The sequence below is a fragment of the Mastacembelus armatus genome, chromosome 20, assembly GCF_900324485.2.
Source record: "Mastacembelus armatus chromosome 20, fMasArm1.2, whole genome shotgun sequence".
Lineage (NCBI taxonomy): Eukaryota > Metazoa > Chordata > Actinopteri > Synbranchiformes > Mastacembelidae > Mastacembelus > Mastacembelus armatus.
The window spans coordinates 12,187,973-12,204,286 of NC_046652.1; the positions used below are offsets into that span (position 1 = coordinate 12,187,973).

Below are 16,314 nucleotides of genomic sequence, written 5' to 3' on the forward strand. Positions count from 1 at the left end.
GAAAAATGCACTGTCAGCATTTTCAATATGTTTAAAGCATCAGATACAAAAAGGTCATATTGCATTGAAATGTGTGTATTCACAAAATGATTTCCAAATCAAACACTAAAGTAAGACACTGTTGATTTACACTGTCAGGTGATTAACCATTAGGGTATTGCTATAAAATGCCACCTCATCCTGCATGTCAAATAATAACTATGCAGATGTTGACAACTGCAGCTGTGGATTGGATTCAAGCAGTGCACGTTTTGTTTCGTTTCCATTTTATATTGTATTGATAGAAATAATGAATTTATTTCTAAAATATGTCCACCAGGTGTCACTCTGCATCGTATATATAGATAAATGTTGCACATCTTAAAAAAATATAAAAAGCACACACTAGGTCCAACCCATCTATCCTCAACAATATGAAGATCACTGCCTGGAGAAGAGTTATGGTTTAAGCTCTAGAGAGGCAGAGAACAGCCTACCTTATTTTAATAAAGTTAAAGGTAGAAAACTAGTGCTAGTTTTAAGCTAGCTAACTGTACTGTCTAGAGATATGCTCAGGAAGTTACAGATCCAATAACTGCACATTGTTTTCTATTTTTAGTAGAAATGAGAAACTGTCGCAAGTCACGGTAACATAATGGCCCATTTTTACTAACTGCAACGATGCAGTTTGATAAAAGCTTGTTCTGGAAGTGAGATACTAATAATTTTTAGGTAGTAATTACAGCACTTACCCTCGCTTCCATACTGTTTTCCATTGTTCGCACCCATTTTAATGAATACATAATCTATATACAACACTCGGGTTATCAAGACGAGTTAAATTCCAGAGGAAACGCCTGTCTTTCCATAAAGGTAGACTAGAGAGTCTGGGTTTTGTGAAGGACCGCTAGCTCTTGACTCCAAATAGTTAATCCAGATGTTGAACAGAGGACGTCTCAGCATTACGCAAACCTAGAATCCAGACTTCAGCTTCCAGCGTTGCAGACTTTTTTTTTTTTTTTTTTTTTTTTTTATCTGAACATCCAAAGACACAGCCAGAGACTTGTACACAAAAATCGCGACTTCAGGAGTTTTGGGTAAACTTTGTGAAAGTGCCCTAAATGGTAAGCAGCTGTTTATCGCGCCTGAGTGCGGGCAATCACAGAGGCCAGGCAACTTTGTGAGGACTCACAGCTCTCGTCCACTGGATTTGGATTTAAAGAGACCGCAGACCAGGCGGGGAGAATAACAACAAAAAATTAAAAATTAAAAAACAAGAGGCAAAGACCGACCATGCCTTAGAAACAATGGGCTACTGTTATAACAATATGCTTCATAGTTGTTGTCTTTTTTTTTTTTAAGATCACCAAGCGTCTGTGGCTCTGATGTGACAGAACAGAAGTAGCCGCAGTCCCAATAAGATAGTTTCCAATATGAAACTCAATATTATAGCGGTGTTAGGGCATCACAAGGTCCTTTGACCAGATTCACACTCAACCTATCAGAACTGAGGGCTCATGTCTCATAAAGCTTTAAATGGTTAGTGAGAGAATAGTCTGTCCACACATGTTGGGATATTTCTATAATTAGTACTGGAGCCTGAAGTCACTGAACAGCACTGGACAAAACCTGTTGTCTGCTGATGACAGTTGACTTAATGCTTTGGATATATGGTAAAGCCCATTGTAAATCTACACTGTCAAAAAAATAAATAAATAAAGGTAGGTACATTCTTCTATCAAAGTAGCTTGTTTCATTGCACCAGCACTTTGAAACCAAAAGACATCCTCTCTGCTATTATAAATGAGAAAACTCTTAACTGATCACATCTGAGAAGCTGGAAGCATGCAGTGAATATTTTTGCTTGACATATGCTTATGATTAATGATTGACTAATTAATTATTCAAACTTTCATATTTTTTGTCAAGCACATTTTCATAGCACAAAAAATCTGGTTAAAAGTCAGAGAAATAAAATGCCAGAAAAGCTGAGATCAGACTCTGAAAGAACTTCAAGGTTCAGAAGTGACCCTGGTAACAGGTACATCAATAGAGCATTACAAAAGTGTAGAAGTGTAGTTAATGGCACATTGTGGGCGTAGCAGCTCTAGAATACCCGCGACATGGGCAAGATGGTTAATGGAAAATACTGCCCCCCACCTTTCTCATGCAGCCCCCAGCCTCCTATGCAGCTTCAGGGAGAATAAAACTGTGCATCACGCCACCTGACAAAGACAGGATAGGAAGAAGTACATGATTCCTTTAATATCATATATTACTGTATTTATATGATTTAAATAATTCTTTAGCTCGGACACAATCACCTTTTGTACTGAGCTTAATATAAGTGTATTGTTCTGTAAAGTAAAACATACATGCACTGTTTCCAGCCCAATTGTCTCTATGGATGATTGTACTGTGAACCTCTCAGTTTGGGTAACGTCACCCTCTGCAGGTCAATACCCGGTAATGGTCATCTCTGTGAAATAATGATGAATGGGAGCATCCTGTCATGTTTTTCAGGGGAGAGGGCTCACAACTTTATTTGCAAAATAACGGAACTCGGGAGATTAACCACCACTAGCAACCAGCTAGTGTACAATGAAACTAAAACAAGAATCTGCAGCATCTAGAAAAACATAAAAAACACCATACAAGACCAAAAACCAGAACAGAGGTAAACAAAACTAATCCAGAAGGTGGTTAAGAGAAAAAAAAAGAACATAAGAAAGGCAGCAGATATAATACAGATGAAAAAAAATATGATTTAGCAGTGAGTTGCAGCATATTATGACAGGCAATACAACACAGGATACAACAACAGAGGATCTAACAAAGAAGGAAAGAACCAAGGCAGGTATATATAGACAAGCTAACTAATTAAACACAGGTGAAAATCATTAGGGCAAATGTGAAACCTAAATAAGAGAAATGTGAACCAAGGCTACACAGGAAGTAATCTCAAAATAAAAGTCCACACAGGAAGTCCATGACAAATCCTGACTGTCAAGAGCTAGCTTCCAGATGGCCTGAACAAAAAGTCCTTGGCAAGTAGGCCAAAGTGGGCAGGAGGGTAGAGAGGTAAAATGTGGAGAGGCCCATTATAATGCAAACTGGAAAGCACTGGAAAGTCTTAGGAGGTCAGGCCCAGAGGCAAACACAGGGGAGAGCAGGGGTGGTTCCTGGGGTTGGCTGCAAAGATGAGCAGGAAAATTAGGTTGATCTGGAGGGCGGCATCAAAGGTAAACAGGAAAATCAGAGCCTTTCAGAAAGGTATACTCAGAGGTGAACAGGAAGCTGTGTTTGTTCAGGAGAGTGGCCCTGGCTGCTGACAGAAGCAGAAGACAGACACCCCCAGGGAGGACAAACTTGGTGATGCTCAAGGATTAGGAGGCTTGGACTGAACTGAGATTCAACTGAAGTGGTGTCAGTGGCTCCAGATATAGATCCATTGACTGAGACAGGTTCACAATGAAGGCAAAAGATGGCCAACCCACACACCCCTCTGTTCAGATCAGGAACAGAAACTGCGTAGGTGACTCTGACTATCAGAACAGGAAGAGGTCAAGTAGTGGCACTGACAGAGACAGTCGACCCACAGATGAAAACAGGAACAGAGGAGGCTCTGACCATTTACCCATCAACAGGAACACAAGCCACAGTGGGGAAGTTTTTGTCGGTGCACTGAGGTACAGGGACTGTAACAGAAGCCTCGGCGGGGACACTGTTGTTGGCAGACTGAGGTGCAGGGAATGGAGAAGGAATAGCGTCAGTAACTGAGCCAGGACCACGAAGAGTATGTTCAACCCTCAAGGGGCAGGAACTGGAGGGAAGTCATCTCTATAGTCCCACTGTAGCTTTAGATCTGATATAGCTTTCTCCAAGCTGGCTCAACTGCCACAACTCAAGATGATTGACCTATGATAAACTGGCTACATAAGGGGGAGAGTTGTAAGCAAAGGATTACCATGGGGAGTCAGTTCTGACACCTGGCAACTGAGTGGCAGTTGGCAGCAGCAGCAGAGAGCTCGTGAGAGCTTAGCCCAGCACCCAGGACAACAGGAAACTGGCAGCTAAAAGGTGCTGGGGGAAAATCAGGAAACCAACATGGTTCACTGAAGTCTTCATGGTCGTCCATAAGGATGGCTGAGATGACAGGGTTGCAGTGGCAAAACTTAGGCAAAGCAATGGACTCAGGCATAGACAGACACTCAGGCACATGTCCATATGCGCGTCGTAGTTTATTTGGAAAACTTAAATCAAAAAACTGTGATGAAATTCTAACTATTATTTTTGGAATTATTTAATGAGTTCTTTGATTTGATTAATATGGTGATTAACTCTTTGATTAGTCACTTGGTGAAGCAAAAAAAAGTAGCAGTGAAAAATGCCAAAAAAATATTTCATACCATCATCAAGAAGTAAGTCATCATATTTAAGAAACCAGTACTGGCAAATACTTAACACTGCTTGAAAATGATTTGGTTTGGTTACCATGTCAAAGGTGATATTTGCCAAAAGTCTTTCTCTAGGCATTGTAAAGATAAAAACAGTTTAGATTTCTATAAAAAATGAGGCATACACAGAAAAATTAATACAACAGGGCTCAAATTATGCAAAATTTTTTTTTTTAAAAAGAAAATGATGACCCTATTAATTAAGCACAATTTCACATGACCTGTAATTTGTAATCAAATATCACAACACTGCAAATGACAAGGGAAAAAAGTTTCCTTTTATTTCTTATACAGTGATGCACTTCTAACTGGCCTCCCCAATAAGACCATTACACATTTGAAGCTCATCCAAAATGCTACAGCTAGAATACTGGCTTGTCTCAGATCTGCAACGACTGGTCAGCTGGTGGTGCCCAGAGTACAAACTAAAGATGGTGAAATGGCTTTTGTCCATTATGCTGCTCACCAGTGGAACCAGCTCCCACTGACACTTATATTTGCTCTAGTTTTAGGCATTTATAAGACCTAACTAAAGGTTGCTAATTTTTCAACTGCTTTTTATTAGTACACAACTCGTATATGATTTTATCAAACTTGCCTGTGTTCTTATAAGACTTGTTTGTACCATTTCACATTTTATCTTTTTTTAAATTGTTTGAATTTGCATTCTACTTCTTACATGCTCGTTTTTGCATCAGAAAAAGCACTTTGAATTGCCTAGTGTATGTAAATTTACTAGACAAAAAACCTGCCTTACCTTGCCTTGTTATTTGCCTTGTTTTCCCATTTTCACAAGAGGCCTTGTGGTATTCATCAAGAACAACGAAACACATAGAGACATATTTATGGACAGGTAAAGTCTAACACATATACTAAAATACAAAGAGAAACATCATTTACCATTATACACTTCCTGGAGCCTTTCCAGGAATCTAACCAAATGTGTCACAAGGTTTGGATTCATCTCTGTGTACATCCTATTGGGCGACAGACGGGAGGGTGAAAAAACAACAATGGACCAGTTGTATGGCAATGTCATCACTGTGTAAATAAGCTTTAGTCCTCCCAGCCAATCATACCATGCAACAGGCAAACTGCATGACACCATGGCAGAGGGAACTGTTGAAATTTGGATGCTTTACACTTTAGGCTCAATAAAGACCACAGAGGCTGCAGTTTTTCTTTACCTGGGCCTTTGGTTGCCCTTCATTGCTTACATTTGTAGAAGCCTGGTTCTACTTACAGTATAACATTTTATCATCAGCAGTGACAGGAAACTGTATGACTAACACTAGCTCTCTTATCCCTTTGGACTATGTATCACCACCAAGCAATTATGTTTCTTTACTAGACCCCAGAGATTGACCACTGCCAAGCTTTACTTAATATTAACCCGAAAGTGTCATCTACTCTGCTGCTCCACCCATAACAAATCAAAAAGATAAATGACCCTACACTCTCCCTCACAATTCCTCAACAAGCAAGTTAGTATAGCAGAGCTAATATCCAGAAACCCACAGAAATCTATCAAGCTTTGTGTGTTTGGGCTCCTGCATCTACAGACAAATAATCCACATCTGCAAGTTAAATATCTTCCAAAGAATTCAGCATACCAATTAATCTGGATAATTATTACAAAAGCAAATTGTTGAAGCCAAGATCCAGGATATGTCTTGCCAAAAAGAAGTGTTAAACTTACTTAAAGCTAAGGCCACAAAGATGCCAGTTTAAAAAAAAAAAAAACAAAACAAAACAAAACAAAACAAAAAAAACTAGAGTGAAGGACCTTAATTTTGTTTTAAAAGCCTTACTACACACATAACTCCACATAACCGGTAAGCAGCAAAGTAAAGATATAATAACCATCAATGCACAGACTGCTGAACAAACAGCAAAGCCTTGTTTGCTCCAGGACAGATGATCTCATTCACAGTGCACCATCATGCCAGTTCCTGATTTGTAGCGCATCATCATATTAAGGAAACCATCACATTTCTCCAGGTAAAACAAACAAAGGGCATACTTTCCAATAACCCTGCTAACAAATTCTGGGAGTTCACCCTAAATTCTCCAAAAAAGGGAATTAAAATGAGCCAAATATAAAATTTGAGATAAAAAATAATGTGAGAAAAAGACTACAGGTACAGTGTTTAGTGAAATTTGTCTTACCTGGCAACTGAATATCACCTCTGTTGAAGTGATAGGCGATGGTTTGATCTCTGCTGTAGAAACAATGTCACCTAAAATATGAAACTACATAATGTAACGTTAGTTACTACATTATCCACTTGATGAAAATGTGAAATCTGTCTTTAAACAAGACGTGTAGAAAACAGAAAAGCACGTTTGAGTTTTTAAATCCTTTTTTCCTATACTGCCGGTGCATTTTGTAGTGAAACACTCAAACCAGCATCACCTCTGGCTTCTACAAGTCTAATTCAGGTTAACTAGACAAAGACCTTCCTCTTACACAAACATTTAATTACTTATTTAGCTCGTTCAATCCTTAATGTGTATTGTGTGTTACACTGCGCAGATAATCAAAGATCGGCAACATCTTTCATAAATGAGAAATTACGCTCACACAAGAAAAGTAACCTGAGAGTTGTCTGGGTTTCCCAGGCGGGCGTTGTCAGACGAAGCCGAGCCCACAGGACGTGCAGTCTGCTGCTACCAGCCAGGTCTCTGTACAGTTAGCTAGGAAGCTAGCCATGAGCTAACGAGGAGCTAGCTGAGTCTCTTTTCGTTTTGCCACCATACTTCGTCAGACGCTGAGCCAAGGGGAGCGCTGTTAAATTTAGGTAGGTGGTGGTGGGTGTTATGCTCACGAATGTGGTTGTTAAAAAACTGAGGCTGCTGTTCGTGCAGTCTCCTGCCGTTAAATTTGTATTATCGCTGGCTAGGGTTTTGCCTGAGTGGCCACCCCAGCCGGCTAGGGAGGAGGACGCTACTGAGTTTAAGACCGTCGAACAAGCATCTGTTGCTTTTTTTATACATTATCTGAGTCGGTCTCCTCATTTTGAACGTCCTCGGGTGCTAATTAGCGATCAGGTAACTGTAACTGTAACGTTAACCTGCTAGTTAGCTTGTTAGCTACGTCGCCCACTGCTAGCTAGATGTTTTACCTGCAGTTGACATGTCACTATCTAACGGGCTATTAAGTTAATATTATCGGTATTGTGTTGTTATGTGTGCTTTCAGCTCTTACTGTTGTAATAAGGTGGGACAATTATCACTTTCTCATTCAACAACATGTGACGCGAGATTATATTATCGTATTCTTGACCTGTGTCATTAGCGATATCTATCTAACTAGCTAACCAAGCTAGCTAGCTAACCTTGCAAACCAACGTTACGCTAATACATTTGTTAAACGGATACGTGACCTCACATCTAATACTGAAGCCATCCATGTATCCTTAATAGTGACAGCGGCGACTATTTCCATTTCCTTTGCCTGAGACCACTCTGGTAAGTTATTTTGATCACGTAACTTTGTTTAGGAATCGTCATATTACTAATGTTCCTTCACGGACCAAAAAAGTCCCTTCCCATCCATGTAACGTTATCTAACAGCTGTAATTCACTTATCAAGCGTAACTGATAATGTTCTGCACTGGTTATGGTTTAACATAAAATTTCATGACAATAGGTTATACATTGTTAAGATAAAAAGACATTTCAGTCAGTGCTAAAGTGTAACAATGCCAATGAGTGCATGAGCCCTCTTCCTGACTTTGTGTAATGATCGTATTTCAATTTGTATTCCTCATCCCAAGAGATCTGTGAGAGTCTAAGATAGGAGAAGGCATTAACACAGACTTCTGAATGTTATGTAATTTCCCTAATCTTCTTGGAAAGTCCAGTATAGGAAGCTAACCACTAAATTACTTTTCCCATGTCAGCTTTTCAAGCACTCCTATCAGAGTTTTGGAAATATCATCTAATGTTACCCAGAAACTTTTAAAATGTTTTATTTCTTCATTAAAATGCTTTAATGGAAATTGCTTACTGTTTGTTATGATGTACAGTAGTAAAATTTGCTTGATGATTTCATATCCTTGGAGATAAATGCCATAAAAGGAAAAAATACAAAAATAAATCTAGCACAAAATAGGTTTCTGTTTGGATATCCCAAATGTTTTCTACCTATTCTGTGGGAAAATAGTTGCATGATTTGTTTATTTTCTTTCATTATTCTTTCTTTGACATTGCAAAGATAAAAGTAGGTGAGTAGTATTCACTATATTAATGAGGACTTCTTTTTTTCAGACATAGCTATAAGAATAAAAGAGTGAAGAGTGAGGGAAAATACTGATTATAAAGTGAGTTGTAAGGCAGCAATTGATGCCAGTGGTCAAAACCTTCTATACTTCAGTTGAAATAGGGTTGACTAGTATGGCCTAAAATGTATTAGTTTATTCTGAAGCATGGATGGTAATGGTATATATGGTAACAAAGTTTTGTTTTTTTGTTTTTTTTTTTTTTTTTTCTTAAAATTTTAATATATATACTTCTTAAGGGGTAAACTGCTGGTATGTAGCTGCATGGCAGCTGTTACTGTACTTTTAACTGTGGTGCCTAAATATTTCACATAGCACAGATATATTTTAAGGATTTTTATTATGCAAAACTAGAGTAATAAATTGATAAAATAATAAAAATAAACCTTTTTAAGTATTTTCCATCATTTTGCATGAAATACAATTAAATTAAGACCCACAAGTAGGACAGGGCAGGACGTGTCTTTCCTCCAGCCAACTCAAACACAATGAAACCTCAAAATGCAAAATTAGTTCAAAGTTTAAAAAAAAAAAAAAACACAAATCCCCTAGATACCTTTTAAACTTGCCTTAATGCCTAAATTTGAAGTAATTCTCAGTACAAAACAAACACTATTTTGGGCATTCCTGTTTGGCCTAGCTTTCTTAGCCAGCCTAATTGGTTATAGTAACTACTTCAGATTATTAGCCAGGAAAACAGGTTTGTCAACTATCACTTGCTTCAGAGCAAATCTGTGGCAGGTCACAGTCATTTCGCTAGTACGGAATGCCCAAATGAAAGGGGCAATAGTGGCAAGAATACAATGGTACCTCCTGACTAAGCTGTCCACTGCTGGGGAATTTGCTTGGTGCAGTCTCCAACACTCCCTCACCATAAACTTGCAGGTAGCACTTGAGCTCAATTTCAATTGTATCTTTGATGGAAAGGATATTCAACAACTGTTTTTGAGAAAGCTGCCAACTTCACTTTACACTTCAGTTTGCGTTCCTTGGTACTACCATCTCTGCAGCTTCTTCTACAACTCCCCCTCCCACAACATCTTTGGTCTGTTGTTTAAACTTCACTGTAGTTGCCTAACGTCCTAGTAGTGTCTGAATTTCAGCAGCAGCTTCAGTTTTGATGTCACCTGACATTTCCATGCACTACCAATGGTGTACTCTTCAACACCCCAACATTTGTTCAGAATCTATAAGCTTACAATAACATAAATACCAGGTTTAATACCAAATACCATTTCATAAAACTTAAATATCTGAACCCAGTGAAATTAGTCAGACGATGACGGATTGCTCAGTTTTTCATTTCTTTTTTTTTTTTTTTACCTCGTGAGAAGAAGATGCAAATGCAAGTTTTAAGTTTTAGGGAACTATATTCCATTGACTATGAAATGATTGAACTCTTGTATCATAAATACTTGATGTAGGCCTTGATGATGAATATTTGATTTGAATAAGTCCAGCTAAAATAACCTTTGAATGCTACAGAAATAAAACTATTCATTATCCATACATGTGTGTGTATATATGAAATCTAAGACAGATAGCCTGACTTTGTTAGGTGAAACCTATAGTTGGCATTAAGTGGCACTGCTTTGACAATGTTGTGCCACTGTCAGTAGTTATGCATGCTTGTGACTTCAAGTTCCTGTGATTCCAGTGCTTTCCTCAAGCCTTGAGCTATAAATTCTTCAGCTTTGTTAACAGGGCATTTGCTGCACAACAATTTGACCGCTGCATAGTATTTTCACAGTTCCTTAATTTTCACTTTCACATGAACCTTGCAATATAGTTTTACATTTCAATTTGGCGTTTCTATTTGCATCAAAATACCACATATCTTTGATCCATTGCTTTGATCATGTCTTTAAAGCCCTTTCTCTCAAAGGAACCATGTCTACCCCTTACACAAGTACAGTGATGACATTTATTGTTGGTGCACCACAGACTTTTTTTTTCCCTTTGTAAGAACAGCCTTTGGAAAATGCCTGAGAAAGTCATGTCTGCTATGTTTACCAATGCTGCTCAGTAATTTACTTGATGTGTTTGGAAGATACATTCTTTTGTTTTCCACCTATTTCAGAACAGAGGCTTGTATTACCACCCCCTTCAACCACTGTTGTTTTACATGATTTTATGATTAGAATTATCTGCTTTGTGTGTCCTTTTAAACCTATGATAAAAGTTGCACTGTGTGCACTGAAGTTGACCCCCACTTTATCTGGTCTGCCATCCCTGATCAGTTAACCTAGGGGAAATATTGCATACCATAAAGCAAGTTTCCATGCCATTCACACCATATACCACAAATTGTAATAAACTGGTTAAGATTTTTATTGTGGGATTTATTGCTACGACTGACAATGATTTCCATGATAACTGCAGAAATTGAATGTAGAGATCCTGAAGTGATCATAATTTCTTCTTTTCTTTTTCTTTTCTCCCCAAGAATTTATCCTCAACCCTTTCCCGAAGCTCATTCTGAGACTGATTTTTACGGACTTCCCACAGTACCTCCCTCCATCTTCAGCTCCATTTGGACTTTTTCACGTTCACACTCAGATTCTTTTATACACAGAGCCATGGCAGCTGCTAAACCAAAGGGGCAGAACTCTCTAGCCCTTCACAAAGTGATCATGGTGGGCAGTGGAGGAGTGGGGAAATCAGCCCTCACACTCCAGTTCATGTATGATGAGGTGAGCAACTTGCATCTCAGCATTCAATTAAAAGTTTGCTAAGTGTTTAAATTGAAAAGGTTTTCTTGTTGGTTTACTTAATCTTTTTTTTCCTTCCTAGTTTGTTGAAGACTATGAGCCAACCAAAGCAGACAGTTACCGAAAGAAAGTGGTGTTGGATGGAGAGGAGGTACAGATTGACATCCTTGACACAGCTGGACAAGAGGACTATGCAGCCATTCGGGATAACTACTTCCGCAGTGGCGAGGGTTTTCTCTGTGTGTTTTCCATCACAGAATTGGAATCGTTTGCAGCAACAGTAGACTTCAGGTGCTGTGGTGTACAGTATCAATAAGATACTTGCCAAAATACTTTCTCATCCATTGCAGTCTAATAATGGTTACTGTGTGATGTCCTACACTAAAATATTGAAGTGTTAGCATTTTTTGACATTTAGGAAGCACATCAGAGATATGTCATGATTACATTTTGACCCGATTAAGTTGGATATGATGAACATACATTGTAGATGAGTAGTCTGTTTATTGACTTGATTCTTGTCTGAGTGACATTTCCTGTTCTGCAGAGAGCAGATTCTGCGAGTGAAGGAGGATGAGAATGTGCCCTTCCTCCTGGTTGGTAACAAGTCAGACTTAGATGACCGACGGCAAGTCAACGCAGATGAGGCGAAAGCTCGTGCTGAGCAGTGGGGCGTGTGCTATGTGGAGACTTCTGCCAAAACCCGTGCCAATGTTGACAAGGTAAGTCTGATCAGCTAAAACCTGGCTAGATTAATTTTATTTAAATAGTGCCATCTTACATTTCTGATATCGTTTAACATCCAAACCCCTCAGAATCTCTGTTTAGATACTCAGACAATTATTGTTACACGCTCACATTACAAATCTAAACATTAGAGCCATTTCAATTATCACTGCCAGAATATGGAACAGTTTATCCCTTAGTGTCAAATCTAGACTTTTCTTTAGATAGTTACTTTAAGTCCTCACAACAGTTGACTTACTGTATAACGCCTTATTTAATTCCATTCATTGTCAGCTACTTACTTGGGTTGGGTCATGGTGCAGCAGCTTTAGTAGATTACTTCAGTCATCCAGCACTGTTTTCCAGTTTTTCCAGTTCCTACTGGGGCCCCTGAGGCATTCTCAGGCTAGATGAGATATAATATCTCTCCAGCAAATTCTGGGTCTGCCTTTGGGCCTCCTACCAATTGGACGTTCATGGAGCATCTCAAATGTAATGGACCCAAAAGGCATAGTAATTGGATGCCCAAACCACTTGAACTGACTCCGTTGGACACAAGGAGCAACAGCTTTACTCCAAGGTCCCTCCAGATATCCAAACACAGCACCCTGCCCCTAAGACCTAGCCCAGCCACTTTTCACAAGAAACTCATTTTGGCTGTTTCAATTTGCGTCCCCATTGTTTTTTTCTTTTTTTTTTTATAAAGAAAGACGGACACTTTCATTTGGGAAAGCAATTCACTTCCTGTCTGAAGGGAGCAGTCCTCCATTTTCCGGCAGAGACTCCTGGCTCAGGCTTTGGGGATACTGACTGTTATCTCTGCCAATCTGCCTGCCGGTTATGGTCTGATAAAGCCAATAGAAACACATAATCTGCACAAAACAAAGAAGCAATTTTGAGGTTTTGTTTCTACGCCCAGCTGTGCCTAAAGACAAGAGACAACACTGGTGAAGGCAGAAACTCACTAGGCTCTTTCAGACCAGAGAAACTTTATCATACTTCTTAGAACCTTTGAAGGAAGTTTCCCTTTTTTGTGTGTTGGTACCACAGGAACTGAGAACCGTAATAGTTCATAGTTCTTATGAAACATATGTAGTCTGGATGGCAAAACTCCCCTGATCTCTCCAGAAGCCTTGCAAAAAGAGTTTGTCCTCCTGAATTTGAGGTTTAACAGTTGGTTAGAGCCACCTTTACAACACCCTAGCATAAGCTTTCTCAGGGAGGCTGAGCAGTAATAATACCCTCATAATTGGTGCACACACCTTATGGTCCCCCTTTTGTGAACTACCACCTTGGTCTACCAGTCCACAGACATTTTCCCTGTGCTCTGCAGTTTTGAAGTGACATGTCCACCAAGATAACTCCAAAATGAGCAGAGCTTTCATCATCTCATTGAACATTTCATCCAGACTGAGCACCTTTCAACTAAGGAGATTTTCAAGTACCTCTGCCAAAGATATGGGTGAGACTTACCCCAAATCTTCAGAATTCTGCTCCAAGGACATGCTAGTTGGGTTCAGGAGTGCTTCAAAATGTTTTTCCCATCCTCGGTAGATCTCCTCCACCAATAAACAGTCTGTGTCAAACTCTGATTTCCCTTTAAAGACCTGTCTGATGATTTGCCAGCTCATCCTTGAGGCCAGCCAAAAGTCTTTGTTCATAGCTTTTCCAAATTCCTTGTTTCTGGCCCACCAGTACCCATCTGCTGCTTCAGGAGACCCCCAGCTGAACCATCCCACCTCCACACCAGACAATAATGACTGTTTTACCATAGCTATGATTGGACAACTTTAACATGGCCACCTTAGATTCTGTATCTCCAGTTTCCCCGGGATACATGGGAAATTGTTACAGGGGTTGGAGTTAACAGTCCCATGGATATGGCTTCAGCCAGACCTTGCAGTCCACCCTGAGTGCATGTTTTTTTTTTTTTTTTTCTCTCTGTCCAGCAGTCTCACCTTCTATCTGATCTAAATCACGTCCAAGTGGTGGTCAGTTGAAAGATTTGCTCCTCTCTTCACCAAGTGTCAAAACTGACAGATACAGATCTGATGATATGAATGCAAAGACATTCTTCATTCTTAGGCCAAGCTCTTTTGGTTTTAAGTACAATTATGAGTTGCTCTGTTTGAACATGGTGTTTGTTATAGCCAATCTATGACTAGCACATACGTCCAATAACAAAACACCACTCAGGATCATATCAGACGGGGCATTCCTTGCAATCACCCACCTTCAGGTTTCTCCATCATCGTAGAATATGAAGACTCCTTTCCAGGACTCCAACCGGAGTCTTCAAGTAGGCCATATACTCTGAACTGTTTAAACAGTATTCCCCTTGATTACGGCCTATGAAAACACTATTTGTCTGGCCCATTCCTAAGGACCAATTTATTTTGGGAGACCATACCAGGGACTGTTATTCTGACAGTGCACCTCCCAGGATCACCAGGGTGCGAAAACCCCTTTGCCACATCAAGGTGGCGAGTTTTGAAGGGGCTTATTTTATTTAAATGTGTAAAATTTGCTTCCCTTGACTTGACTTTTGTATGTTTTAACAGGTGTTCTTTGACCTGATGAGAGAGATCCGGGCAAGAAAAATGGAGGACAGCAAAGAGAAGAACGGGAAGAAGAAAAGTAAAAGTTTGGCAAAGAGAATTAGAGAGAGATGCTGTATTTTATAGTGGTAACCAAGAGCAGGAGAGCTGCATATGTACATATACATTTCTCAGATTTTGCATTTATTTTGTGCCCATACCTGACTATGAATTTCTGTTCCTGGCTATCAAGACACCAGACAGTGTGTCAGGACGTTGTAATGAGGCACCCTATATACCATTTATAGCTCTAACTTTTTTTGTGCTGACACTCCAAATAATTTATGTACCATATTTTCTGGACTATAAGTCGCTTTTAGCAAAAACAGAATTGTTAAACAGAAAAAAAGACAGATAAGTCACTTTGGTGATGTAAGCTAGGCATGATAACAAGCAGAAGTGCAATACAATATTCATTCATCCGTGTTAAGTAATGTTAAACTCTGCCAACCTCTCTCGGGTTGTCTGAATCCTGACACTCACTCCAAACTTTTTGACTGCAGACTTTATTACCTGCACTTTGAAGTCTGCAGTATAGCTCTTTCTTTTGGGCAGCATTTTCACTTGTGTTACAGGAGGAGTTAATGTGAACTTTTTTTTTTTTTTGCAGCACAATATTTTCAGTTGAGTCAAGAGTAGCATTTAAAGTTAGTCATTACACTACAACATGACTGCACATATACACATATAAGTCGCTTCCCTATATACAGTGGGTACGGAAAGTATTCAGACCCCTTTAAATTTTTCACTCTTTGTGTCATTGCAGCCATTTGCCAAAATCAAAAAAGTTCATTTTATTTCTCATTAATGTACACTCAGCACCCCATCTTGACAGAAAAAAACAGAAATGTAGAAATTTTTGCAAATTTATTAAAAAAGAAAAACTGAAATATCACATGGTCATAAGTATTCAGACCCTGTGCTCAGTATTGAGTAGAAGCACCCTTTTGAGCTAGTACAGCCATGAGTCTTCTTGGGAATGATGCAACAAGTTTTTCACACCTGGATTTGGGGATCCTCTGCCATTCTTCCTTGCAGATCCTCTCCAGTTCTGTCAGGTTGGATGGTGAACGTTGGTGGACAGCCATTTTCAGGTCTCTCCAGAGATGCTCAATTGGGTTTAGGTCAGGGCTCTGGCTGGGCCAGTCAAGAACGGTCACAGAGTTGTTCCGAAGCCACTCCTTTGTTATTTTAGCTGTGTGCTTAGGGTCATTGTCCTGTTAAAAGGTGAACCTTCGGCCCAGTCTGAGGTCCTGACCACTCGGGAAGAGGTTTTCTTCCAGGATATCTCTGTACTTGGCTGCATTCATCTTTCCTTCAATTGCAACCAGTTGTCCTGTCCCTGCAGCTGAAAAACACCCCCACAACAAGATGCTCCCACCACCATGTTTCACTGTAGGGATTGTATTGGGCAGGTGATGAGCAGTGCCTGGTTTTCTCCACACATGCCGCTTAGAATTAAGGCCAAAAAGTTCAATCTTGGTCTCATCAGACCAGAGAATCTTATTCCTCATAGTCTGGGAGTCCTTCATGTGGTTTTTGGCAAACTCTATGCAGGCTT

The 16,314-nt window shown here is 39.5% G+C and overlaps 2 protein-coding genes across 10 annotated transcripts in view; one reads left to right on the forward strand and one right to left on the reverse strand.

Moving 5' to 3' along the window:
* LOC113121374 (F-box/LRR-repeat protein 7) overlaps nucleotides 1-6,689 on the reverse strand; it is a 33,194-nt gene extending 26,505 nt beyond the window's left edge. For 6 of the 8 annotated variants that reach the window (XR_003294712.1, XR_003294711.1, XR_003294709.1 and 3 more), the window contains exons 1-2: nucleotides 6,606-6,689; nucleotides 5,194-5,413 (exon numbers count right to left, since the gene is read on the reverse strand). Coding sequence is in view for 3 of the 8 variants with exons in the window: in XM_026291749.1 (XP_026147534.1) it covers nucleotides 5,194-5,269 (76 nt within the window). In the remaining 5 variants the exon portion in view is untranslated. Of the gene's footprint in view, nucleotides 1-731; nucleotides 1,180-5,193; nucleotides 5,414-6,605 lie in introns of those variants that run through there. The other 2 variants (XM_026291751.1, XM_026291752.1) reach the window with 2 other exon arrangements.
* A 409-nt stretch (nucleotides 6,690-7,098) lies between these two features.
* Nucleotides 7,099-15,065, forward strand: ralaa (v-ral simian leukemia viral oncogene homolog Aa (ras related)). Of its 2 annotated transcripts, none has more exons than XM_026291753.2 (5): nucleotides 7,099-7,237; nucleotides 11,166-11,412; nucleotides 11,513-11,721; nucleotides 11,978-12,152; nucleotides 14,718-15,065. In XM_026291753.2, the coding sequence occupies exons 2-5, from the start codon at nucleotides 11,299-11,301 to the stop codon at nucleotides 14,838-14,840; spliced, it is 621 nt and encodes a 206-aa protein (XP_026147538.1). In that variant the 5' UTR covers nucleotides 7,099-7,237; nucleotides 11,166-11,298; the 3' UTR covers nucleotides 14,841-15,065. The 2 variants fall into 2 exon arrangements, with proteins under 2 accessions (XP_026147538.1, XP_026147539.1); XM_026291754.2 differs by having other exon boundaries at nucleotides 7,107-7,237; nucleotides 11,295-11,412.
* Nucleotides 15,066-16,314: the final 1,249 nt, after the last annotated feature.